At 37.0% G+C, this 24,645-nt stretch overlaps 1 protein-coding gene across 6 annotated transcripts in view; it reads right to left on the bottom strand.

Annotated features, from left to right (window-relative positions):
• LOC128227282 (neurobeachin-like) overlaps positions 1-24,645 on the bottom strand; it is a 144,108-nt gene that overhangs the window by 2,107 nt on the left and 117,356 nt on the right. For 4 of the 6 annotated variants that reach the window (XM_052937666.1, XM_052937668.1, XM_052937667.1 and 1 more), the window contains 18 exons: positions 19,055-19,172; positions 17,722-17,824; positions 17,116-17,231; positions 16,549-16,661; positions 16,018-16,158; positions 15,303-15,422; positions 14,442-14,594; positions 13,649-13,721; positions 13,379-13,473; positions 12,890-12,979; positions 12,464-12,508; positions 5,747-5,924; positions 5,290-5,382; positions 3,706-3,861; positions 3,126-3,293; positions 1,395-1,499; positions 794-993; positions 359-510 (listed from right to left, as the gene is read on the bottom strand). In XM_052937666.1, the coding sequence (XP_052793626.1) occupies positions 359-510; positions 794-993; positions 1,395-1,499; positions 3,126-3,293; positions 3,706-3,861; positions 5,290-5,382; positions 5,747-5,924; positions 12,464-12,508; positions 12,890-12,979; positions 13,379-13,473; positions 13,649-13,721; positions 14,442-14,594; positions 15,303-15,422; positions 16,018-16,158; positions 16,549-16,661; positions 17,116-17,231; positions 17,722-17,824; positions 19,055-19,172 (2,219 nt within the window). The remainder of the gene's footprint in view (positions 1-358; positions 511-793; positions 994-1,394; positions 1,500-3,125; positions 3,294-3,705; positions 3,862-5,289; positions 5,383-5,746; positions 5,925-12,463; positions 12,509-12,889; positions 12,980-13,378; positions 13,474-13,648; positions 13,722-14,441; positions 14,595-15,302; positions 15,423-16,017; positions 16,159-16,548; positions 16,662-17,115; positions 17,232-17,721; positions 17,825-19,054; positions 19,173-24,645) is intronic. The other 2 variants (XM_052937669.1, XM_052937671.1) reach the window with 1 other exon arrangement.

Below are 24,645 nucleotides of genomic sequence, written 5' to 3'. Positions count from 1 at the left end.
ATGTATTGAAATGATCAGTAACATCTATTGAAATATGTATTGAAATGATCAGTAACATCTATTGAAATATGTATTGAAATGATCAGTAATATCTATTGAAATATGTATTGAAATGATCATTAAAATGTATTGAAATAATCAGTAACATGTATTGAAATGATCAGCAACATATATTGGAACAATCAGTTACATGTATTGGTACTTCAGCATGCATTTCTGCATGTTATAGTTCACCTTTTAAAGACTCTGTCATTTAAATATTGGTTATTTTTGTGCACAACTTATTGCTATATGTATTACTAATGGTCTCACTTACCAACCAAAAAAAACGGGAAATGAATCAATGAATAATCCTTACTTGTGGTCATGTGAGAGTGCCAGGGAGCAGATACTGCTATCACACGCAGGATATGTGTACAGGAGTGTCAGGTCATGAGATCGCCACACCTCTACGATCCCGCTGTCACCTCCCATCATCAGGTACTGGCCGTCTCGACTCAGTGTCATAGCCTGTAATAAATATTTTTATTAAAATGCATGAGCATTAAACACGTGAAAGGCCGGCTATTCATTTACTAATTTAGTAAAGGCTTACCCCAAGGTCGAGGTGATTTGGGTGATAACCAAGAAATACAAAAGGCTTTAAAGTACTCTGACTTCTACTCTATCAAAAAAACATAGATTTATGCTAATTATGGAAGTAATCTTAACATGTGAGCTGGTATTTTTTTGCAGTATATGTCCAGGTACTGTAACATACATTAGATTACCAAAGTGTGAAACCAGTACAAACCTGTACATTATCCTTATGTTTGATGTGCTTCTGGAGCCGGCCGTTGACGTTGAAGTTGCAGATCTCTCCCTGATCAAACTTGACCACCACAAACATCTCCCTGGACATACACAGGAGCTGGGCGGTCAGTTGGCGGTTACCCGGGGCATCAAGGGAACGCAGGAGGTCTCCACTCAGGGTGTGTACCAGGCATGGGCCATCTACAGGCAGGGAATGTTTTACATGATAATGTTATAAAAATTACCGATACATAGAACTTGCATACATAGCAATTCATAGTTTATCAATACACATTGGGGGTAAACACCTTGACACTGTCAGCAAAACAACCTTTTAAGTCTGGTGTTAAGAGCCTTGAAACAGAAACGGTATAAAGTGTAAATGAAATGAAGAGTTGTTGGTTTGAGAAATATTTTTCAGTCGTTAATAATGAATCTGTAAAAGTCTTATCATTTGATTAAGCCATCTCTTACACACAAAATGGTTTATTCTGGAAAAGCAACCACAGCCTCAATCAAGTATACAGTAGTGACTTTCAGACATCAGAACCTCACCAACAACTGACATACATACATGTATGTTATGCATAATATCCCCTTACCCACAGAACCACTGATGACCATCCCCAGCTCAGCAAGGACGTTGATGCTGGTCACCTCAGACTTGTGCCCTGTCAATGTTGCCTTGGGTGTTGGCTGCTCTATACCTAAACATTTCATACAAACAATGTAGGTACTACAATTGACAAGTCCTGGCATAAAGTTACATAGTTATATAGCATTACAACACATGCTCTGAATAGTGGCATTCCAAGTTAACATGCAAGACTTGTTCTCTGCCATCACATATCCACAAATACATGTACTTCTGATATATGAAGGCCTCCACAAATACATGTACTTCTGATATATGAAGGCCTCCACAAATACATGTACTTCTGATATAAGAAGGCCTCTAATGATAGCTTCGCCATCCTATATCCACAAATACATGTACCTCTGATATAAGAAGGCCTCTAATGATAGCTTCGCCATCCTATATCCACAAATACATGTACCTCTGATATAAGAAGGCCTCTAATGATAGCTTCGCCATCATATATCCACAAATACATGTACTTCTGATATAAGAAGGCCTCTAATGATAGCTTCGCCATCATATATCCACAAATACATGTACTTCTGATATAAGAAGGCCTCTAATGATAGCTTCGCCATCATATATCCACAAATACATGTACCTCTGATATATGAAGGCCTCCACAAATACATGTACTTCTGATATATGAAGGCCTCCACAAATACATGTACTTCTGATATAAGAAGGCCTCTAATGATAGCTTCGCCATCCTATATCCACAAATACATGTACTTCTGATATAAGAAGGCCTCTAATGATAGCTTCGCCATCCTATATCCACAAATACATGTACTTCTGATATAAGAAGGCCTCTAATGATAGCTTCGCCATCATATATCCACAAATACATGTACTTCTGATATAAGAAGGCCTCTAATGATAGCTTCGCCATCATATATCCACAAATACATGTACCTCTGATACAAGAAGGCCTCTAATGATAGCTTCGCCATCATATATCCACAAATACATGTACCTCTGATACAAGAAGGCCTCTAATGATAGCTTCGCCATCATATATCCACAAATACATGTACTTCTGATATAAGAAGGCCTCTAATGATAGTTTCGCCATCATATATCCACAAATACATGTACTTCTGATATAAGAAGGCCTCTAATGATAGTTTCGCCATCATATATCCACAAATACATGTACCTCTGATATAAGAAGGCCTCTAATGATAGCTTCGCCATCATATATCCACAAATACATTAGATAGCTTCGCCATCATATATCCACAAATACATGTACTTCTGATATAAGAAGGCCTCTAATGATAGCTTCGCCATCATATATCCACAAATACATGTACCTCTGATATAAGAAGGCCTCTAATGATAGCTTCGCCATCATATATCCACAAATACATGTACCTCTGATATAAGAAGGCCTCTAATGATAGCTTCGCCATCATATATCCACAAATACATGTACCTCTGATATATGAAGGACTCTAATGATAGCTTCGCCAAAAAAACATCTTGTCTCTTTCATAATTTATTTAATGCAGTTTGATTAGTATATGGATATTGGAAACAATGCTAATATAGTTGGCATTTTAAGTCTACTTTTGGTAATTTTCTAGAGAAGAAAATAGGCATTTTAACACCGCAGTAGCACTGAAATTGAACATAAATTAAAACAACATGACACAGTTCTATGATATTTGCTTAAAGCCAGACAACATACTTCCATTATCCCCTATGATAGCCTGGTTTCTGGACGTGAACATCCACACCATGACGGTACAGTCCTTGGACCCTGTCACCACATAACAGTCCTGGTTAAGGTTACACTCCGATCTCGTAATCACCGTCACCACGTCAAAATGGCCATACACAACCTGCAGAATCTTGGCTGAAATTGGATATGCATTCTGTACATATGTTATTTACATGTACATAACGTAAATGTACTTAACAAAACCGACTTATATGCTTAATGCTTCTTTTGTTTCTGTACATTTCTAGATATACATGTTTATTCTTGCCTTAATGTGGTCTCCGTATTAACAGTATTGACATCTACAATACATGTACACTGTCTAAATTACATGTACCCTGGTAAGTTTCTGCCATAAATCACTACATGTTGTTTTATAAACAAGCAGTTCGTGTTATCTCAATGAACTTATATTGTCTATAAAAAAAATTCATATGTTTTACAATAGCTCAATATTACTTACTATAAGCTTCTTAAAACCAAAGGCATATGTTGGACATGCAAAAACACTTAAATACAATGTACATTACAATAACATATAACATACCGGTGTCGGCCAGGTAGAGCCTGAAGCTCTTGTCCCAGTGCCCGCAGGCAAAGATGAAGCGGTTGTCTGCGGTAGTAACAAAGTGGCTAGCATTCACCTTGAGTCGCTGATCAAAATTGTCTCCCAGGCTTCGTCGCTGTAAGCCCGTGTTCAATACTGAAGAAAAAAGAAAATGTGGGATATTCCTATGAAGACAAAAAGGTTTTCTGCTGTGGTTCTTAAGTGGCTCTTGTTACCTTTGAGCAGCTAGTCACCCAAGCTTTGTCACTGTAGACCTGTGATCAACAATACATTTGCGGAAACAAAAGGCCCACGAGGGCCTATGCTGTACTGGCATGACATGTTTGGTAATATACTGAAAATACTTTGTTATGCAACACTTCAGGCAAAGGGAAAGAACTGATACAATAATACACAACTACATGTATGTACAAAGTTGTCTCCCTTAGAAAATATGTTTGCTTTCAAGTTTGGGCTGTAGCATTTTAAGAGCGACTGACTACTGTATAAGTTTGATTGAGATACAATCCAAACTGGAGACTGTATTGCATTCACAAGCAAATGTTTACAGACACAAGAGGATGATGGATACCACTGCTTTGCCTAAGCTATTTAGGCATTTTGGCCAGTGGATCTTAAAAAGTGATAATTTTACATAAGATCAAATAAATATTGATGTAACGACCATGCAAGCATGGTGCATTGCAAATGTTATGTGTAAGGAGAATGCAGGCATGGTGCATTGGAAATGTGTAAGGAGAATGAAGACAGGGTGCATTGCTAATATAACCTAGGTAGAATGCAGGAACTGGGCATTGCTTATGTTATGTGTAAGGAGACTGCAGGAACAGAGCATTGCTAATGTTATGTGTAAGGAGAATGCAGGCGCATTGTATTACTAATGTCATGTGTAAGGAGAATGCAGGCACATTGTATTACTAATGTCATGTGTAAGGAGAATGCAGGCACATTGTATTACAAATGTCATGTGTAAGGAGAATGCAGGCACATTGTATTACTAAATACATGTGTAAGGAGAATGCAGGCACATTGTATTACTAATGGCATGTGTAAGGAGAATTTAGGAACAGCGCATTTCTATTGCTAAGTGTAAAGATTACTCTATGAAAGTAAGTAAGAAATTTACCAGAAGATCAATTTGATGCTGACAACGACAAAGAACAGTGCTGTTTCATTAAACATCTATATACCTTAATTAATGAAATTTTAGATAGACAAATACTTGGGCCTAAAAACAACAACATTTGGTTACCCGACCCTACCTACGGAATAGGCGCCGACCCTACCGTTTTTATAGTCAGTTTGAAAAAAATATGAAAAACAAAAAAAACAAAAACATTTTTTTTTTTTATTTTTTTTTTAATTGCTTTTCAATATGAAGTTTAAACCTTAAATGCTTATACAGAAGATTGCTTTAACTCCATTCTCCAAATATGAAAATGATATTCTTATATAAAGCCTAATAAAAAAAATAAATAAAAAAAATAAAAAGCCTACCTATTTTTGAAAAGGATGTAACCCTAACCAAACAATTTTTTTTTTAGGCCTTGCAAGATCTCTTACCCAGTAGTTGGTCCATGGCCAGGGGCAGGTTTGGTGTGGCTTCCTTTCCATCTTTATTCTCCGGGGACCCAAGACTAGTCGGCGTGCCCTGGTCTGTATAATATAGAGGGGATGGGGTAGTTTTAAAAAACATATCACAGGTGAAAAAGGTGATATCTATTGCCTCGACAGGATTCTTCATTTTATCAGCGATCAAGCCTCATAAATTTTTGCAGATGAACATAAAACCATGGCTGGAAAGACTTGGGAAATTTAGAGGCTTTTTTGTGTGTGTCTTGAAGTTTGGAAAGGGCACGATAATGGCATGGAATGCCTGACTAAAATCTGGTAATATTAACAAGGTGACTCACTACCTTGTACTGCTAAGACACACACACACACATAGCTTGAATTTGAATAAATTACAATCCTCTTTTATGGAATTCATGTAAATGTACAAATACAAATATAGACTCACGTTGGTAGTTTGTGTTCCACCTGTTGATGGCAAAGTTATGATTGCACGTGATGGTTGTGACAGCTGGCACGGGGACAGCAGGATGAGTGTTGGCCGACACGTGACACACTGGCGAGTTAGACAGGAACTTCATGATCATACACACATCATCCTGAACGCTTGTGAACATCATCGGGGACTGCCAGAAAATGATATTGTACCAATAAATTGTATGTTCATTATTGAATTTGTATAGAAAATTTGAAGCATTTTATTTTTCATGGTAATCAAAAATCAAAGTCAGTATCAATTCAGTATGATAAGACTTGAATATTATCTTGAACTATCAATTTCTTTTGTATAAAGTATATAAGAAAACATAAGAAAACATAAATTTATTTTTTTCTCATAATATGTTTGGAATTTCCGCATACATGTATGAGTAGAAATATTTTTAGTGCCTGTGGTTAATCAAAACAATATATGTTTATCAAATATCAGAAATGTCTTTGATTCAACATCAAGTAAGCATCTGCACGACTTAAAATATTTGAAAGCATGCTTGTAAAAAATACAGTGGGCTTGTGGGGTACATGTACACATAGAGCTGCAATAAACGTTTTACATTTAAAATATAAACTTCCACCCTAAACACAGAAATAACAATACAGAAACCAAGATATATTATAAACATTGAAATGGTGAACCTTAGTTTAATGGTGAACCCTTACAGTAAATAGTAAACTGTTACAGTAAATAGTAAACTCTCACAGAAAATGGTGAACCCTAACAATAAATGATGAACCCTCACCATAAATGGTAAACCCCTTACAGTAAATGGTGAACGCATAAAATAAATGGTGAACCCTTACAGTAAATGGTGAACCCTTACTGTAAAATGGTAAACCCTTACAGTAAAAGGTTAATCATTACAGTAAATTGTGAACCGTAACAGTAAATGGTGAACCCTTACAATAAATGGTGAACCCTTACAGTAAATGGTAAACCCTTACAGTAAATGGTGAACCCTTACAGTAAATGGTGAACTCTTACAGTAAATGGTGAACCCTTACAGTAAATGGTAAACCGTTACAGTAAATGGTGAACCCTTACAGTAAATGGTAAACCGTTACAGTAAATGGTAAACCCTCACAGTAAATGGTGAACCCTCACAGTAAATGGTGAACCCTTACAGTAAATGGTGAACTCTTACAGTAAATGGTAAACCGTTACAGTAAATGGTAAACCCTTACAGTAAATGGTAAACCCTTACAGTAAATGGTGAACCCTTACTGTAAATGGTGAACCCTTACAGTAAATGGTGAACCCTTACAGTAAATGGTGAACCCTTACAGTAAATGGTGAACCCTTACAGTAAATGGTAAACCCTCACAGTAAATGGTAAATCCTTACAGTAAATGGTAAACCCTTACAGTAAATGGTAAACCGTTACAGTAAATGGTGAACTCTTACAGTAAATGGTGAACCCTTACAGTAAATGGTAAACCCTCACAGTAAATGGTAAATCCTTACAGTAAATGGTAAACCCTTACAGTAAATGGTAAACCGTCACAGTAAATGGTGAACCCTAACAGTAAATGGTGAACCCTTACAGTAAATGGTGAACCCTTACAGTAAATGGTGAACCCTTACAGTAAATGGTGAACCCTTACAGTAAATGGTGAACACTAACAGTAAATGGTGAACCCTAACAGTAAATGGTGAACCCTAACAGTAAATGGTGAACCCTAACAGTAAATGGTGAACCCTTACAGTAAATGGTGAACCCTAACAGTAAATGGTGAACCCTTACAGTAAATGGTGAACCCTTACAGTAAATGGTGAACCCTAACAGTAAATGGTGAACCCTTACAGTAAATGGTGAACCCTTACAGTAAATGGTGAACCCTTACAGTAAATGGTGAACCCTTACAGTAAATGGTGAACCCTAACAGTAAATGGTGAACCCTAACAGTAAATGGTGAACCCTAACAGTAAATGGTGAACCCTAACAGTAAATGGTGAACCCTTACAGTAAATGGTGAACCCTTACAGTAAATGGTTACAGTAAATGGTGAACCCTAACAGTAAATGTTGAACCCTAACAGTAAATGTTGAACCCTTACAGTAAATGGTGAACCCTAACAGTAAATGGTGAACCCTAACAGTAAATGGTGAACCCTAACAGTAAATGGTGAACCCTTACAGTAAATGGTGAACCCTTACAGTAAATGGTTACAGTAAATGGTGAACCCTAACAGTAAATGTTGAACCCTAACAGTAAATGTTGAACCCTTACAGTAAATGGTGAACCCTAACAGTAAATGGTGAACCCTAACAGTAAATGGTGAACCCTAACAGTAAATGGTGAACCCTAACAGTAAATGTTGAACCCTAACAGTAAATGTTGAACCCTAACAGTAAATGGTGAACCCTAACAGTAAATGGTGAACCCTAACAGTAAATGGTGAACCCTAACAGTAAATGGTGAACCCTTACAGTAAATGGTGAACCCTTACAGTAAATGGTTACAGTAAATGGTGAACCCTAACAGTAAATGGTGAACCCTAACAGTAAATGTTGAACCCTTACAGTAAATGGTGAACCCTAACAGTAAATGGTGAACCCTTACAGTAAATGGTAAACCCTAACAGTAAATGGTGAACCCTTACAGTAAATGGTAAACCCTAACAGTAAATGGTGAACCCTTACAGTAAATGGTAAACCGTTACAGTAAATGGTGAACTCTTACAGTAAATGGTGAACCCTTACAGTAAATGGTGAACCCTTACAGTAAATGGTGAACCCTTACAGTAAATGGTGAACCCTTACAGTAAATGGTGAACCCTTACAGTAAATGGTGAACCCTTACAGTAAATGGTAAACCCTAACAGTAAATGGTGAACCCTTACAGTAAATGGTGAACCCTAACAGTAAATGGTAAACCCTAACAGTAAATGGTGAACCCTTACAGTAAATGGTAAACCGTTACAGTAAATGGTGAACTCTTACAGTAAATGGTGAACCCTTACAGTAAATGGTGAACCCTTACAGTAAATGGTAAACACTAACAGTAAATGGTGAACCCTAACAGTAAATGGTAAATCCTTACAGTAAATGGTGAACCCTTACAGTAAATGGTGAACCCTTACAGTAAATGGTGAACCCTTACAGTAAATGGTTACAGTAAATGGTGAACCCTCACAGTAAATGGTGAACCCTTACAGTAAATGGTGAACACTAACAGTAAATGGTAAATCCTTACAGTAAATGGTGAACCCTTACAGTAAATGGTGAACCCTTACAGTAAATGGTGAACCCTTACAGTAAATGGTTACAGTAAATGGTGAACCCTCACAGTAAATGTTGAACCCTTACAGTAAATGGTGAACACTTACAGTAAATGGTTACAGTAAATGGTGAACCCTCACAGTAAATGTTGAACCCTTACAGTAAATGGTGAACCCTTACAGTAAATGGTTACAGTAAATGGTGAACCCTCACAGTAAATGTTGAACCCTTACAGTAAATGGTGAACACTAACAGTAAATGGTGAACACTAACAGTAAATGGTGAACCCTAACAGTAAATGGTGAACCCTAACAGTAAATGGTGAACCCTAACAGTAAATGGTGAACCCTTACAGTAAATGGTGAACCCTTACAGTAAATGGTGAACCCTTACAGTAAATGGTGAACCCTTACAGTAAATGGTGAACCCTTACAGTAAATGTTGAACCCTAACAGTAAATGGTGAACCCTAACAGTAAATGGTGAACCCTTACAGTAAATGGTGAACCCTTACAGTAAATGGTGAACCCTTACAGTAAATGGTGAACCCTTACAGTAAATGGTGAACCCTTACAGTAAATGGTGAACCCTTACAGTAAATGGTGAACCCTTACAGTAAATGGTGAACACTTACAGTAAATGGTGAACCCTTACAGTAAATGGTGAACCCTAACAGTAAATGGTGAACACTTACAGTAAATGGTGAACCCTAACAGTAAATGGTGAACCCTTACAGTAAATGGTGAACCCTTACAGTAAATGGTGAACACTAACAGTAAATGGTGAACCCTTACAGTAAATGGTGAACCCTAACAGTAAATGGTGAACCCTTACAGTAAATGGTGAACCCTTACAGTAAATGGTGAACCCTAACAGTAAATGGTGAACCCTAACAGTAAATGGTGAACCCTAACAGTAAATGGTGAACCCTAACAGTAAATGGTGAACCCTTACAGTAAATGGTGAACACTAACAGTAAATGGTGAACCCTAACAGTAAATGGTGAACCCTAACAGTAAATGGTGAACCCTTACAGTAAATGTTGAACCCTAACAGTAAATGGTGAACCCTTACAGTAAATGGTGAACCCTTACAGTAAATGTTGAACCCTAACAGTAAATGGTGAACCCTCACAGTAAATGGTGAACCCTTACAGTAAATGGTGAACCCTTACAGTAAATGGTGAACACTTACAGTAAATGGTGAACACTTACAGTAAATGGTGAACCCTAACAGTAAATGGTGAACACTTACAGTAAATGCTGAACCCTAACAGTAAATGGTGAACACTTACAGTAAATGGTGAACACTTACAGTAAATGGTGAACCCTAACAGTAAATGGTGAACCCTTACAGTAAATGGTGAACCCTTACAGTAAATGGTGAACCCTTACAGTAAATGGTGAACCCTTACAGTAAATGGTGAACCCTAACAGTAAATGGTGAACCCTTACAGTAAATGGTGAACCCTAACAGTAAATGGTGAACACTAACAGTAAATGGTGAACCCTAACAGTAAATGGTGAACACTTACAGTAAATGGTGAACCCTAACAGTAAATGGTGAACCCTTACAGTAAATGGTGAACCCTTACAGTAAATGGTGAACACTAACAGTAAATGGTGAACCCTTACAGTAAATGGTGAACCCTAACAGTAAATGGTGAACACTAACAGTAAATGGTGAACCCTTACAGTAAATGGTGAACCCTTACAGTAAATGGTGAACCCTAACAGTAAATGGTGAACCCTTACAGTAAATGGTGAACACTAACAGTAAATGGTGAACCCTAACAGTGAATGGTGAACCCTAACAGTAAATGGTGAACCCTAACAGTAAATGGTGAACCCTTACAGTAAATGGTGAACCCTTACAGTAAATGGTGAACACTAACAGTAAATGGTGAACACTAACAGTAAATGGTGAACCCTAACAGTAAATGGTGAACCCTAACAGTAAATGGTGAACCCTAACAGTAAATGGTGAACCCTTACAGTAAATGGTGAACACTAACAGTAAATGGTGAACCCTAACAGTAAATGGTGAACCCTTACAGTAAATGGTGAACCCTTACAGTAAATGGTAAACCCTTACAGTAAATGGTGAACCTTAACAGTAAATGGTGAACACTAACAGTAAATGGTGAACACTAACAGTAAATGTTGAACCCTTACAGTAAATGGTGAACCCTAACAGTAAATGGTGAACACTTACAGTAAATGGTGAACACTAACAGTAAATGGTGAACACTTACAGTAAATGGTGAACACTTACAGTAAATGGTGAACCCTAACAGTAAATGGTGAACACTTACAGTAAATGGTGAACACTAACAGTAAATGGTGAACACTTACAGTAAATGGTGAACACTTACAGTAAATGGTGAACACTTACAGTAAATGGTGAACACTAACAGTAAATGGTGAACACTTACAGTAAATGGTGAACCCTAACAGTAAATGGTGAACACTAACAGTAAATGGTGAACACTTACAGTAAATGGTGAACCCTAACAGTAAATGGTGAACACTAACAGTAAATGGTGAACCCTTACAGTAAATGGTGTAAATGGTGAACCCTTACAGTAAATGGTGAACCCTAACAGTAAATGGTGAACACTAACAGTAAATGGTGAACCCTTACAGTAAATGGTGAACCCTTACAGTAAATGGTGAACACTAACAGTAAATGGTGAACACTAACAGTAAATGGTGAACCCTAACAGTAAATGGTGAACACCAACAGTAAATGGTGAACCCTTACAGTAAATGGTGAACCCTTACAGTAAATGGTTACAGTAAATGGTGAACCCTTACAGTAAATGGTGAACACTAACAGTAAATGGTGAACACTTACAGTAAATGGTGAACCCTAACAGTAAATGGTGAACACTAACAGTAAATGGTGAACCCTTACAGTAAATGGTGAACCCTTACAGTAAATGGTTACAGTAAATGGTGAACCCTTACAGTAAATGGTGAACTCTTACAGTAAATGGTGAACCCTTACAGTAAATGGTGAACTCTAACAGTAAATGGTGAACACTTACAGTAAATGGTGAACACTAACAGTAAATGGTGAACACTTACAGTAAATGGTGAACTCTTACAGTAAATGGTGAACCCTTACAGTAAATGGTGAACCCTTACAGTAAATGGTTAACCGTTACAGTAAATGGTGAACCCTTACAGTAAATGGTGAACCCTTACAGTAAATGGTGAACCCTTACAGTAAATGGTGAACCCTAACAGTAAATGGTGAACCCTTACAGTAAATGGTGAACCCTTACAGTAAATGGTTACAGTAAATGGTGAACCCTCACAGTAAAATAATGATGAACCATTTCCAAATAAATAAATACACCTTTTATTATCTAGATCAATCTAAACCAATGCTTTGGTAACCATGGGAATACATCCACCACCATAACTTAAAGTGGACACTACACCTTTTTCAAAATGCTTCTATTTGCTTTGCTATAATTTTGTGTCAACTGCAAAATAGTTTCAAAAAGATTAAGCTACAATGAATTAAAAATCGAAGCATATACAAGAATGATAAGAAATTATTGCAAGGGGAGTAATAATGTCACTCCTGCACCATAAGTTATGTTATATTTTTTTTTAGAAAATGTTAGTTTGTCTGAGAAAGACATTATGTTATCAATTTCATGGAATAATGAAAAGGTTTTTTTGAAGAATATTCCATCCATGTTATAAGACTATAAACTTGATTAATGTGTACTAAGGATGGAAGTAAAATAGGGCAGTACATTGTAATATATGTACTGGGATATGATGATTAATTTTATACGGATCATCCATACATGGAAATATTTGGGCAACATCTCTACTCAAGGAGGTGTAACTCTTACCAGATGCATTACAGAGCTGCGGGGTGGGTGGGGTTCAGCTAACAACTGGGTCGGTGTCTGACCAAAACAACGGATCTGGTTCTCTATAGCCTACAAAAGACAGTGTATCGGTAAAATCCATAACACAATAAGGTATCTTGAGGAAAACAGTTTTATTTCCAGCAAGATCTTTTCAAAGAAACATGTATATGTATTCGTTGATTGGATTTATTTTCAAAATGACAAACATGAATGGTAAAAGCATGTTGTAATTGAAGTTTGATAGTTATAATCTCACAGGCTTAAACATGTACATCTGGTAATGGACAAAAATAAGACGTTACTATTGTGATCCTACATAATTATCATCTGTGTAAACAACCTGTGATTTAGTACAAGGTTTTTTTTTTTATAAATTGAGTCAACCTTTGAATAATGAAGGAAATAGCCTATTGCAAATTCTTCTGTCATACATTGAAGCCCAGTAAGAAGTATACATGTATTATGTACCTCTTTCATGACCGGATCAGTCATAGACTCCAGGTTTACACTGCCCTCATAGGTCAGGTAGTAGAACACATTGGTTGCTCGAGTCGCCTCTGGTCCTATGATTAGCATGGAATATGGTCAGCATCATAAAAATATCATTTAACCCTTTTAGATTACCGCCCGTCTTGGTCACATTAGTGTTACATAATAAAGTAAGTTCAATGGAATTCGCTTAAAGTGGACTATTTATCTAGCATGATTAAAAGATTTTAATGAATTCTAAAAACATACCTCTCTGTTTATATCCGAAGATTAAATCAATCCAGTGATGCAGCTGGCAAGATACAAACTCGGACTCCAAAGCCTGCAATTAGAATAGGGCAACATGTCTAGAATTGTAAGCAGGAATCTGATAGCACAACTAGGTACCTACATGCAGTACTTGGTCAAGGTGGTTTAAGTATCTTAGGTCACTGCAAAGTCTCTAAAAGTATAAAGCTACACAAATGAACTGAAAATTCAGGTCTTTGACTCTTTGTAAATTAGCAACAGTCACCAAGAACACAATGACTTAAATTCCTTTGAATTGATGGTACAACCTTCCAAATCATTTATTCCTCCACACATGAAGTCCTGTAAAATGATAGTCATTTTCTTTTTCACCACAAAGACGACATATTCTACCATCCTGTTATTCTTAGTTTATAGTAATTTCTTTTAGTTTGATTGTGACGAAAGCTGACAGCTTATAGAATCATGCTCGAGTCTGTTTCCGAGGCGGAAACCAGAAACTGGTGTCCATTTTGAGAGGCTATGAGAATGTAGCCCTGGCAGGGATGAAACCCACAACCTCTTTGGTGAGAGGCGACACCTATACCACTAGACTATTCTCTACCTGAAAAATTTAATCTTGACAACCTCAGCATGTTTTGCCATTGAATATTGTTACTCATTTTCTTTCAAAATGCAGTACATACCTTTTATTTTCCATTATTGTACACAGTACACATACAACTTGCCTCATTATTTAAATGGTTTAACTCATTGTCTACCTTATCAGAAACCTCTACAGGACATATCCTACCATTCTGTTGATCCTAACAAAGTCCTCGGCACTCTTGGCCCAGCGAGGCAGGACAACGTCAGTCACCTGGTCCCCTTCATCAAGGTTGCCCAGCTGGTAACGGTTTGTGTTCATAAACATCTCAGGGAGCACGAAAAACTCGGGGATTAGCTCCTGCAAAAAAAAGTACAAACATTGTTTATTTTGGGTTAAATTTATATTTAATTCCATTAAATTTTAGAAGTTGAAACTACTTCAAAACAAACATGAAAGAGTACAATACACAAATTTTGTTAGTTCTGACTTTTTGTTACACTTACAGTCACATCTCATTTTTGATACATTTGAAGTCTTAAACAAATTACACATCTCATATAGGAGGGCCTAAAATAGTGAAAGCATAAATGAAACTCAAGTAATATCAATGCAACAGTAAAGCCATCAATAAATCCCTTATTCGCCATTGTGATTGGTCATTCGGCCTCAGTAACAGATTATAAACCCAATTGCATGGACAATCATTCACTATTGCACTAACTTTCACGGATTGAGCACCAAACGTTATTCTTGACAATTGTAATATTTAGCGTTCGTGTCTACTAAGTTAAATTTTATACTTATTTTACACTGAACCAATTAATATAATTTTCAAGCTTCTTAATAATTAATTGATACTGAAAAGGAAAATCCTGCTTAATTTAAGCCAAATGACATCATACCAGAATTGGCGTCATTAATTTTACTTCAGAGCAATGTATGTCTTTACATTCATTATTATTATTTCACACAGCAAGTTTATCAGGACATAATTCAGCGTTAATTTTAAATTAAGCATGAAATAACTTCAAACACCATTACCTACTGTAGCAATATCTTACTGACCTTGACATCAGATGTATCCCGCTGACAGTTTTTCCACGCCTGGGAGATAGAGTGGAATGTGCGGTCAGCGTGGTCAAACTTCCCACCTTGTAGGTTCAGGAACATTGTGGTGAACGGCTCCTGGTGGAATAAACATATGGGATAGGAATGGAAGTGTGATAGGATTGATAAAGAACTTATGATATTCATGGTTGAATAATTGTACATGTTTTAGTGTACATGTGTCTTTTTACACCAAATAACCGTCTTAACAATATACAGCATACTCTTACAATGTGTGAATTTCAGTTATCTCAGTTTATTTCCATTTCACCATCGAAGACCTTAAGTCTACAATGGGTAAACCGTTAATCCTCCATTAGGCTTAGAAAGAAAACCACCAAACAGAACAGAACATAACACTACATGAACAAAATAATCAAATTCAATTTCTTTCTGAAAGAGTGTTCACAACCAGATTTTTGTATTGTATTAATCTATATACACACTTAAAAAGCCACAACCACAGTGGTTTACTAGTGAATGTTGTAGTGGAACACGGTAAGAGTGTGATTTCATTATGTTCTTATTCTACATTTTCCACATTCAGCAAGTGTACTTCTTGAAAAATGGATGCTGAAGTTGAAAAGTATCTGCAGCAGTGGAAAGGTGCCATCTGATTATGTTTCCCATACAAATAAAACATTGTGCAGGAATGTTCCTACAGGCTACATACCACCCTGATAAGCCAGTTAAGTGTGAACGCAGAGGTTGAGTAGTGGGTGCCGTAGTGGAATGGTGGGATCTGGTCATGTTCCCACGAGTTGTAACGCTCCTCAAAAAACTCACGACGCCCTGGGTTCAATGCACCAATAGGCTGAAATACAAGATATGAAAATGTGATGTTGAATATAGTATATTTAATATAGAACTCTGTTAACCAACATTGATTGCAATGTTTTTTGTTTTTTTTGGAACATTTTTTGTTTGTAACAGACACAGGGGTTTTTATCATTTTTTTTTACCCTATATATATCATTAAGACTTTTATTTTCTAAGATCGAGAAAGACGTTTGTGGTTACAGACAGTGATGTGCTACAAATATTATCCATGTTTATTGTCCCTCCACTTTATAAACTAAAATGTTTGGAGTAACATCTTCCTATTCTGGTCATAAGCAGACTGAAAGAAGACAACTCCTTTAGAAGTTTAGCTTTCAATATCCGGGTGATATAAGGACAGGCTAAAAGCTTAGTGTGGCTATACCTTAGACAAATCTCTGAAGTTGTTGGGTTGAGAGAGATCCAGCTCGTCTGTGTCATAGTTGACAATCACCCACGGGAACACGGGGTACTGGTTTAAGTCGTTGTATGTCCGACCTGAGAATAAATGAATTTGGGTTGACATGTAATAAGAATATTGGGGTTTATGTGCATTACATCTTTAATGGAATGTCATGTACCATGACCAAAAAACACTTTTTTATTTAATTCAGTCATATAGAACTACATGTATGTACAATTATGTTAACAGGTTATTACCTCTCAGTGTAACCTTTTCTATCTCTTCTAAAATGAGGTCTATTCATTAACATGGTTATGTATATTTATAAAGTGAATAAAGAAAACATCCTTTTTGTTTATCAATATTTAATGCATGCGGCTCAAATGCACAAATATTACCAATACTAACATTTTCCTATCCACAAAATGTAAAATCTAAGAATCTTCTACGCAGCAACCTAGGGATTGCACATTCAAGGATGAATATCTCTTGCAATGTTCATAAAAAACACTGTACAGTTTTAATTGAACTTGGGAAAGGGTCCCGTACCAGCTATTGTGTTGAGGTACATCAGATAGTCAAAGTTGGAGATTTCCCGTCGCTGCCATTTCTGAGTCATGGACGACATCTTGAACAGCTGCTTGCCAGACGCTGATGACATTCTCCTGGAACAGACACAAGGCAGCAAAATTGTTAATGGAAATCTTGTTACACAAGTAATGAAATTCTACTCTGATCTAAACATTAAACTATTAGAATATGTGTACATGATCTGTAAAACTGAATTCAGCAAACAACTTAATAGTAAGAAATGTAGCATTTATTTCCCTTATATACTAACACTGGGGTTTCTATTATAGCACACTCTTGTCAATTACATAGCTACATGCAGACAGATTGGCATATACTTTATCTAGGAGATTGACATTTTGGGGGTTATCTCCAGATAAAATCAAAACAAACTGCTACCCGCTTCTGTCCATTACAACTGCCAAGGATGTTCCTATTCCCTACACGTAACTAAACTTTCCGAAGCCCATATTTGACACCCAAACGACTTGCGGCAGGGCGGCTGTAACTTTCTTCACCATATCACAGACATGAATGCCACTTAGGATCGTTATGACTGTTAAGATATTGGGTTTCTATCCTTACCTTGACTGACTGAGCCCATATTTGACACCCACACCAACCCGGGGCAGGGCAGCTATCACTTTCTTCACCGTGGCATGGTCCGGGAATGCAAACATGATTGCAGCTGAAACAATTCAGTACAGATCTTTTAAAAACATGCATTAAGAACATCTCAGATATAAGCTTAAGCATTTTTTAAGCAAAACTGAAGTGTTTTAAATTGATAGGCAGGCAATGTTTAAAACATGTATAAATGATCTTACTGAAAAGAATAATAAATACCAAAAACTACAATGAATTTACTATGAATATTGAATTGGGTATAAGGAAAAAACACAATGATATACGTTTTGTTTAATGTATACAATGCACAAACATAACATGTTATATACATGTATGTCACCATATCTGGGAAAGTAGGGAAACATGTTGTTGGAAATTAGATGCATTTCTTCTGTTAATTTATACAGATTTGGGTAGGATCATTACATTTATAAAAGAAAATTATTTCACACAAAGAAAAAGTCCAATGTGTTTTCTATGCATTGCCTATTTTGTGTGTGAAATCTAGCTGCTATTCTCCGTTTCTAATAATCGTTTCTCTTTGTTAATGTGGTATTAAAATTCTACTTAACAGGCTTAGTTAGATATATATACCCATACAGACCATATTTTTGTGGAATATATTATATTTTTTTTTACATATGTAGTTATTCTATTTAACAGACTGTGCACACTGAAAGTGGACATGTGGATATGTCTGGCAAAACCTACTACTATTAATATTATAATCATGTTAGAGAGAATAAAAGTTAAGACTGGCGATGGTTAACTTAAATAAAACTGTCCTGTGCAATGTACCTCTGTCTGCAAAGAAAGTAATGGAGGGGAGACTATCAATACAACTGAAAGATATATGAGTTGCTTCCCTTTAAATAGTAAATATTTCAATGGTAGTCAATGTATATTTCTTATGTTAAAACCATACCCATCTTCGTGCGATATTTATCTTTAAACAAGATCGCAACAATCGTTTCACCGAGATGGTCAAGGAATACAACTTTAGAACTATTTAGCCGGATTCTTCCTTTGTTAATGTCAAGATGTGTTTCGTATTAATATCTTCAATGATGTTTGAGTTACGGCACAATGTTATATTTTGTTGCACGACGCCGAAAATAACCAAGGCTTGACAAGATAAAACACATTTTCGAAGTTAATTTAAAAGGTACACTGAGTAGCATATCACGTGTTCAGTAAGATCATTCACTTGCATCTGTGCATTTTTCTTATTTCCCCACGTCAACCAGCGCTGTCTACGGATGTGAGGTACGGGGAACACAGGGGAACTTACTCCTGTTAGCAAGGAAGATCTCGATGGCCACATTCTGTAGTAGGTAGCGGCGGGCGAAGATGGCACGAACCTCGTTGAAGTTCCACTTCCCGTGCAGGTAGTCGATGTACGCCAACACCTGAATTATGACATGTGTATATGTGAAGGCAATACTTAATACATAAACATTTAACTTAAGGCATGAAAGGAACATTATAAATAGTTTCTCATCTTCCCAAGTGTAGTATGAGCCAGGTTTCAGCTCAACAATTTCAAACTTGTTTCACAGACAACGTTGCCAACTCTTTCTCGTCTTGTAAAAACGAATATTTGACTCTTTTTTGCAATTCTATTTCTTTTGTTCACAGAATATTCACACTATTTCACAGACAACGATTTGTTTTCTTTTTACTCGAGGTGTTACATAGACGCGCGTTAAAAATCGCCTCGATATAAACGAAGTTCCCACTTCCTGACGTTATACCAAATTACTCGTGCCATTTTGACGGAATTCGGGAAAATGCGAGGCTCTAAGAGTGCCATATGCTTTAAATGCTTCATGAAATACAATCGCTCCTCAATTAAAGTATCCATTCAGCGATACTCCCCAGAAAAGACCAGACGCACAAAAAGGCAATACCGCTAATCAAATATTAATAATAACCGTTCCCTAAACGGTAAAAGCCAGTCTCACTGCCTAGTAATTTGTTACATTTCGATTGAGACTTATCGTTGCACGCAGACAGTTCATTGCCGCTGATAGGCCTCCAGGGATGATTGCCATGGTAACGAATTTCAGGAAAGTAGATTTAGGGCTGGCACCTCGACTACTGTGTATTTTCGTAATTGTGAAATATGGTAGTTAATTGACAGGTCCATCCGTCACGTATTTGCCCGGGATGAACAAATATCGTGCTGCACGGAACCCATCGACACTCGCCCGCCATGACCCGCAAACTTAGGCTTCTGGCTCCAAATCATTATTTTTGGATTAGAATTTGTATTAGTAACGTGTTTTACCATCAAGTAAATTCTTAATGACACATACAGAAAATTTATTAATTTCATTCTGGCTGCAGCGTAAAGGCATGTGTTTGCTTTGTTTACACCCGCTAACCCTCCCCTTTTTTGAACCATACTGTAGTGTCGTCATATAAGTATACTAGTCTATATGTTTTATTACGCATACATGATTTTGATGTTTGCATTCATTGTAATATACTTGCATTCATTTTCATATACCATATGCCTCCGTATGATTATGCCTTCATAATGCCTGCATGCATTTTATATGTAATAATTTATTTAAGTAGCATTCAAGTATTATAGGCCGCGGTGTTGTTATTTAACTTTAAAGATAAAGCAGTTTTTACATATTTTACTAATTATTTCAATGAATATTTTATTGCAAACGGAGTCAATACAATATACAAAGGAATTATTTGAGTGTGTCACGTGCTATACACAACATGTATACACGAACATTGGTAGTACATGTTTATTGGTCACACGTTGAAGCTACCATCTATCAAGAATACAGACGAATACACATTTCTTTATTTATACCACATGAACGGCAAGAAAAAATGCTGCAAATGTAAAGCAATTTGAATGAAAAATGGTAGGTTTGTTTAAGACTGAGTGACGTCTCCATTATTTTTGGAAATGGACTCGTTTTCCAAGCCAGTAGTTCATCAGAATTCCATTTCACGCCGGCAAAACAAACCATCATTATACCATCACTCTGCGAGCCGGGAAATCATTCCAGACCGATTCAAATACCCCTTTCCCGATGGAAATTGATGGAGGGACTATTTTATTTGTATAATTATTCCATCTGAGTTCAACCTCATCGTTCTAAAACAAACTACAACATTCTTCATGATTCCAAGCACTGGAGAAAACGGAACGGCCAATTAATTCCTAGACGGGACACGAACATCATCGTAACCATGGCAACGGAACTTTCTCTGGAATTGGAAATGACAATTATTCCACGTGTACCACTGTATTTTGCATGACGTCGCGGCTTTGCGAGAGAATAAGCTACATCATGCTATGCTTCTGGGAGTTGTAACTTCATTTTGTATCCGGTGGGCAGGCATTTGCGGGGCAGTTTGACGTCCATCGGCGCTAATTCGAGACGACAGCTCAGAACATATCAGATCCCTCGTCTAAGACGAGAATTTGCTGCTACACAAGATATTCTTTGATCTAAGACATCACGGGATCGATATAATAGAAGGAGCAGTCAATCTTTACGTGAACATCTAGACCGTAAATTGAAATAATGCTCGCAAGATTTTAAGATATAACTAATCTGACTTGGATTGTCATAGTTTATGTTCTTATTCAAATAAGTTATGTAATATTAGTTTTAAGAGAGAACAACGTCATTTTTGCGCACTCTTTACACACCAACTTTAATCAACATTATAGCTGGTATAATTTAATATATACAAGTATGCATTTACGTTTCGTATTTCTTAGAAGTATTTCATTTCCTTTATTAAAATTATATTTTTAAATTACAAAATTAGTTTCAGTTTTATGAGGCCTTTATTAACCCTCAATCACTAAATTACCCTGGAAAATGCCAAAGTACGTGCTGAATATGGGGAAAATGTTAGACAACCACAAACAGCGGTGAACTCAGGTGTCAGATTTAATAAAACTGTCTATATATCCTGGAGAATTTCAATTAATGCTAGGGCATACATCTCTCTATTGTTAATTAATCTTCTAATATCTTACGTATGATCTTATAATGGCCACCTGTGCACCTGGTCCAAGAAACCAGCGAGTGAAATATGACAGTGCTGGTTACCAAGTTTCATAACCAACAAAGCGAATTGTCACGGATTACAAGTGAAGCTGTCGCAAAGCCGCTCCGAAACGCTGTTGCGAGTAACGACGTAGGATCAGATTTGTGACATATCCTTAAAGGGTAATATTCATTTCTGGGGATTGAATTTCTTGTGAAATATGAAGACGTGCAAAAGGCATCCTTTATGAATAATATCTCTGGCCAAATATACAGACAACACTATTATTAAAGTCTTAAAATATAGCATAACTTGACACAAGTGTTATAATAATCATGGGTTTCCTTAACTACTGCAGACACCTGGGTCATCTTTCATGGAGAACATATTAATAATTTGCAATTTCAAATATATATTAACGCCTTTTTTGCAATAAAACCTGGGCAAGATATAAAGGAGACACACGGAAAGTTCTATAATAAGAAAGAATACGGCTAACGTTCCAGCATTTTGGAGTTTAACAGCCATCAAAACTATACTTTTTGGATCTTTGTACTTTTCATGTAAAAATGAATTAAATATTTTAGTGTTTACGCATATGTCTTCGGATGGCCGGACTGATTCTGATTCAAGTGTTAAGAAAGCCTCTATCGAAACGCCCACCAAAATTCCATTTAGTCATTAACTGGTTTTATTAATTTGGTATGCATAGACATATTTGCTCAAAACCGTATGATATTTATTATTTAGTTATCATTCACTCGGCATAAGCCGCGAGCAGCAAAGAATAGTTACTACAATTCAAAACTCGGACTTTTCAACTGGTAATGAAACTCATACCACATCTCCTGAAGCTGTCCTCGTAGTAAGAAGAGCAAGAACACTTAATCATGTATCACTAAATTTCTACCGTTCTCACAGTTGCAAATATGCCACCAAAATCTTCCAAGTCATTTCATTTTGAACTACACTGATTGGATTTGACATATATGCGATGCCAGTCTGATTTGGTCGCCGATGCACCGATGCCAAGACACGATAACTCGTCTACAGATATAACACAAATTTGTGCATCTGGGAGATAGTCGTCATGTGTGGTCAACCAGGGCCCCATAGAATACATCCAGTCCATGTTTTTTGACAGATACCTAATATAAAAAATATCCACATGCAATCACACTAATAATATTTTGCACAACTTTCGTCATGGCAGTCCTTTTCGAATTCTTAACGATCGGGCGGTATTTCAAACTTTTTCTACGATATACATATGGTGAACACCATTGCAGCACTAAAATAATTAGATTTTTCACCTGGCAGCACCTACATATCATGTAGTCATGTAATTTTCAATTTTAAAGTTTGAAAAAAAAATCAAATTTGTTCAAATAGAGAGACTGGAGTTAGTATGGTTGGAAGGACAAAACGACCCTAACAGACGAACAACACTACCAGACAGATAAAGGGATGTCGCATGGGACTGCCGATGTCGCATGGGACTGCCGAGTTCGCTGGGGACTACCGATGTCGCTGCTGACTGCCGATGTCGCTGGACACTGCCAATGTCGCTCTGGACTACCGGTGTCGCTGGGAACTGCCGATGTCGCTCGAAACTGCCGACGTCGCCGGAGACTACCGATGTGGTTGGAAACGACCATTGTCGCTGGGAACTGCCGATGTAGCTCGGAACTGCCGGTGTTGCTGGGGACTGCCAATGTCGCCGGAGACCACCGATGTGGTTGGGGACGACCATTGTCGCTGGGAACAGCCGATGTTGCTGGGGACTGCCAATGTCGCCGGAGACCACCGATGTGGTTGGGGACGATCATTGTCGCTGGGAACTGCAGATGTCGCTTGGAACTGCCATTGTTGCTGGGGACTGCCGATATCGATGTGGGGTGCCGATAGGCAGATCAATAAAACGAATAAGAAACAAATTGTAAATGTCGATGAGTTGGGAAACCAGAGTAGCAAGAATAAACCATGGCAATCTTTAATATTATTACTGGCACACCGTGTCCCAGAAAATTTGACAATAAATTAAATGAGTGTGGTTAGAACATGCGACTTGCGGCCATCCCTGACCGGCGCCATGGCTGTCAATTGTCCCATCAACTTGACCACAAACATGGCCGGACAGCAGCTTTATATCTATGTTGATGACCTGGTGTAGGTAAACCTGTCAATACATTGTAATCTTGATAATTGGCGTATGGTTCTGCTCAACAAAAATACGCTAGTCATGATGAGTTCGCTACTGTACTACTGTAGTACACTGTTTGGTAAACTCTTGCTAAGGTCAAGCTCCACATGTCATTGAGTTAAAATGAGGCCTAAATGTAGTTTCTTTTTGGTTACATTTCAAATAATCGACAATAGCTCATTTTTATTGAACTCTATTTCATTTCTAAATAGTGAACAACTGATTTGTATAAAAACACATGTCTCCTAATATATTTTTCGTTTTTATATACATTGTATGTACAGTATCATCGTAATGTCACAATGTTTTATTACAGTTTCTTCAATTACAAATCTATTTAATTATGTATAAAAATATTGTCATATTCATCATATTATTTTGGCTTGCTCTTAAAAAATATTAAAAATGACTCTAAACGTTATTTGTCTGACTATAGACCGACAGTCTCGCCCTGCTGACGTTATCGATGAGAGTTCTAATTTATTGATTATTTTTCGCCGACGACAATTAGCAAATCGGTGCCGCATACATGCAAACTCATACATCTTGAATTATCCGAGACTGGACAGTGAAACAAAGTACCCTTTTGTCGAACTAATATTTAATACAATATGTACCTCAGCCGACAAATGTCAAAGGGGGCG

The sequence above is a fragment of the Mya arenaria genome, chromosome 3, assembly GCF_026914265.1.
Source record: "Mya arenaria isolate MELC-2E11 chromosome 3, ASM2691426v1".
NCBI lineage: Eukaryota > Metazoa > Mollusca > Bivalvia > Myida > Myidae > Mya > Mya arenaria.
Note: the sequence above shows the minus strand (reverse complement) of the source record. Positions and strands in the feature narration are given on the sequence as shown.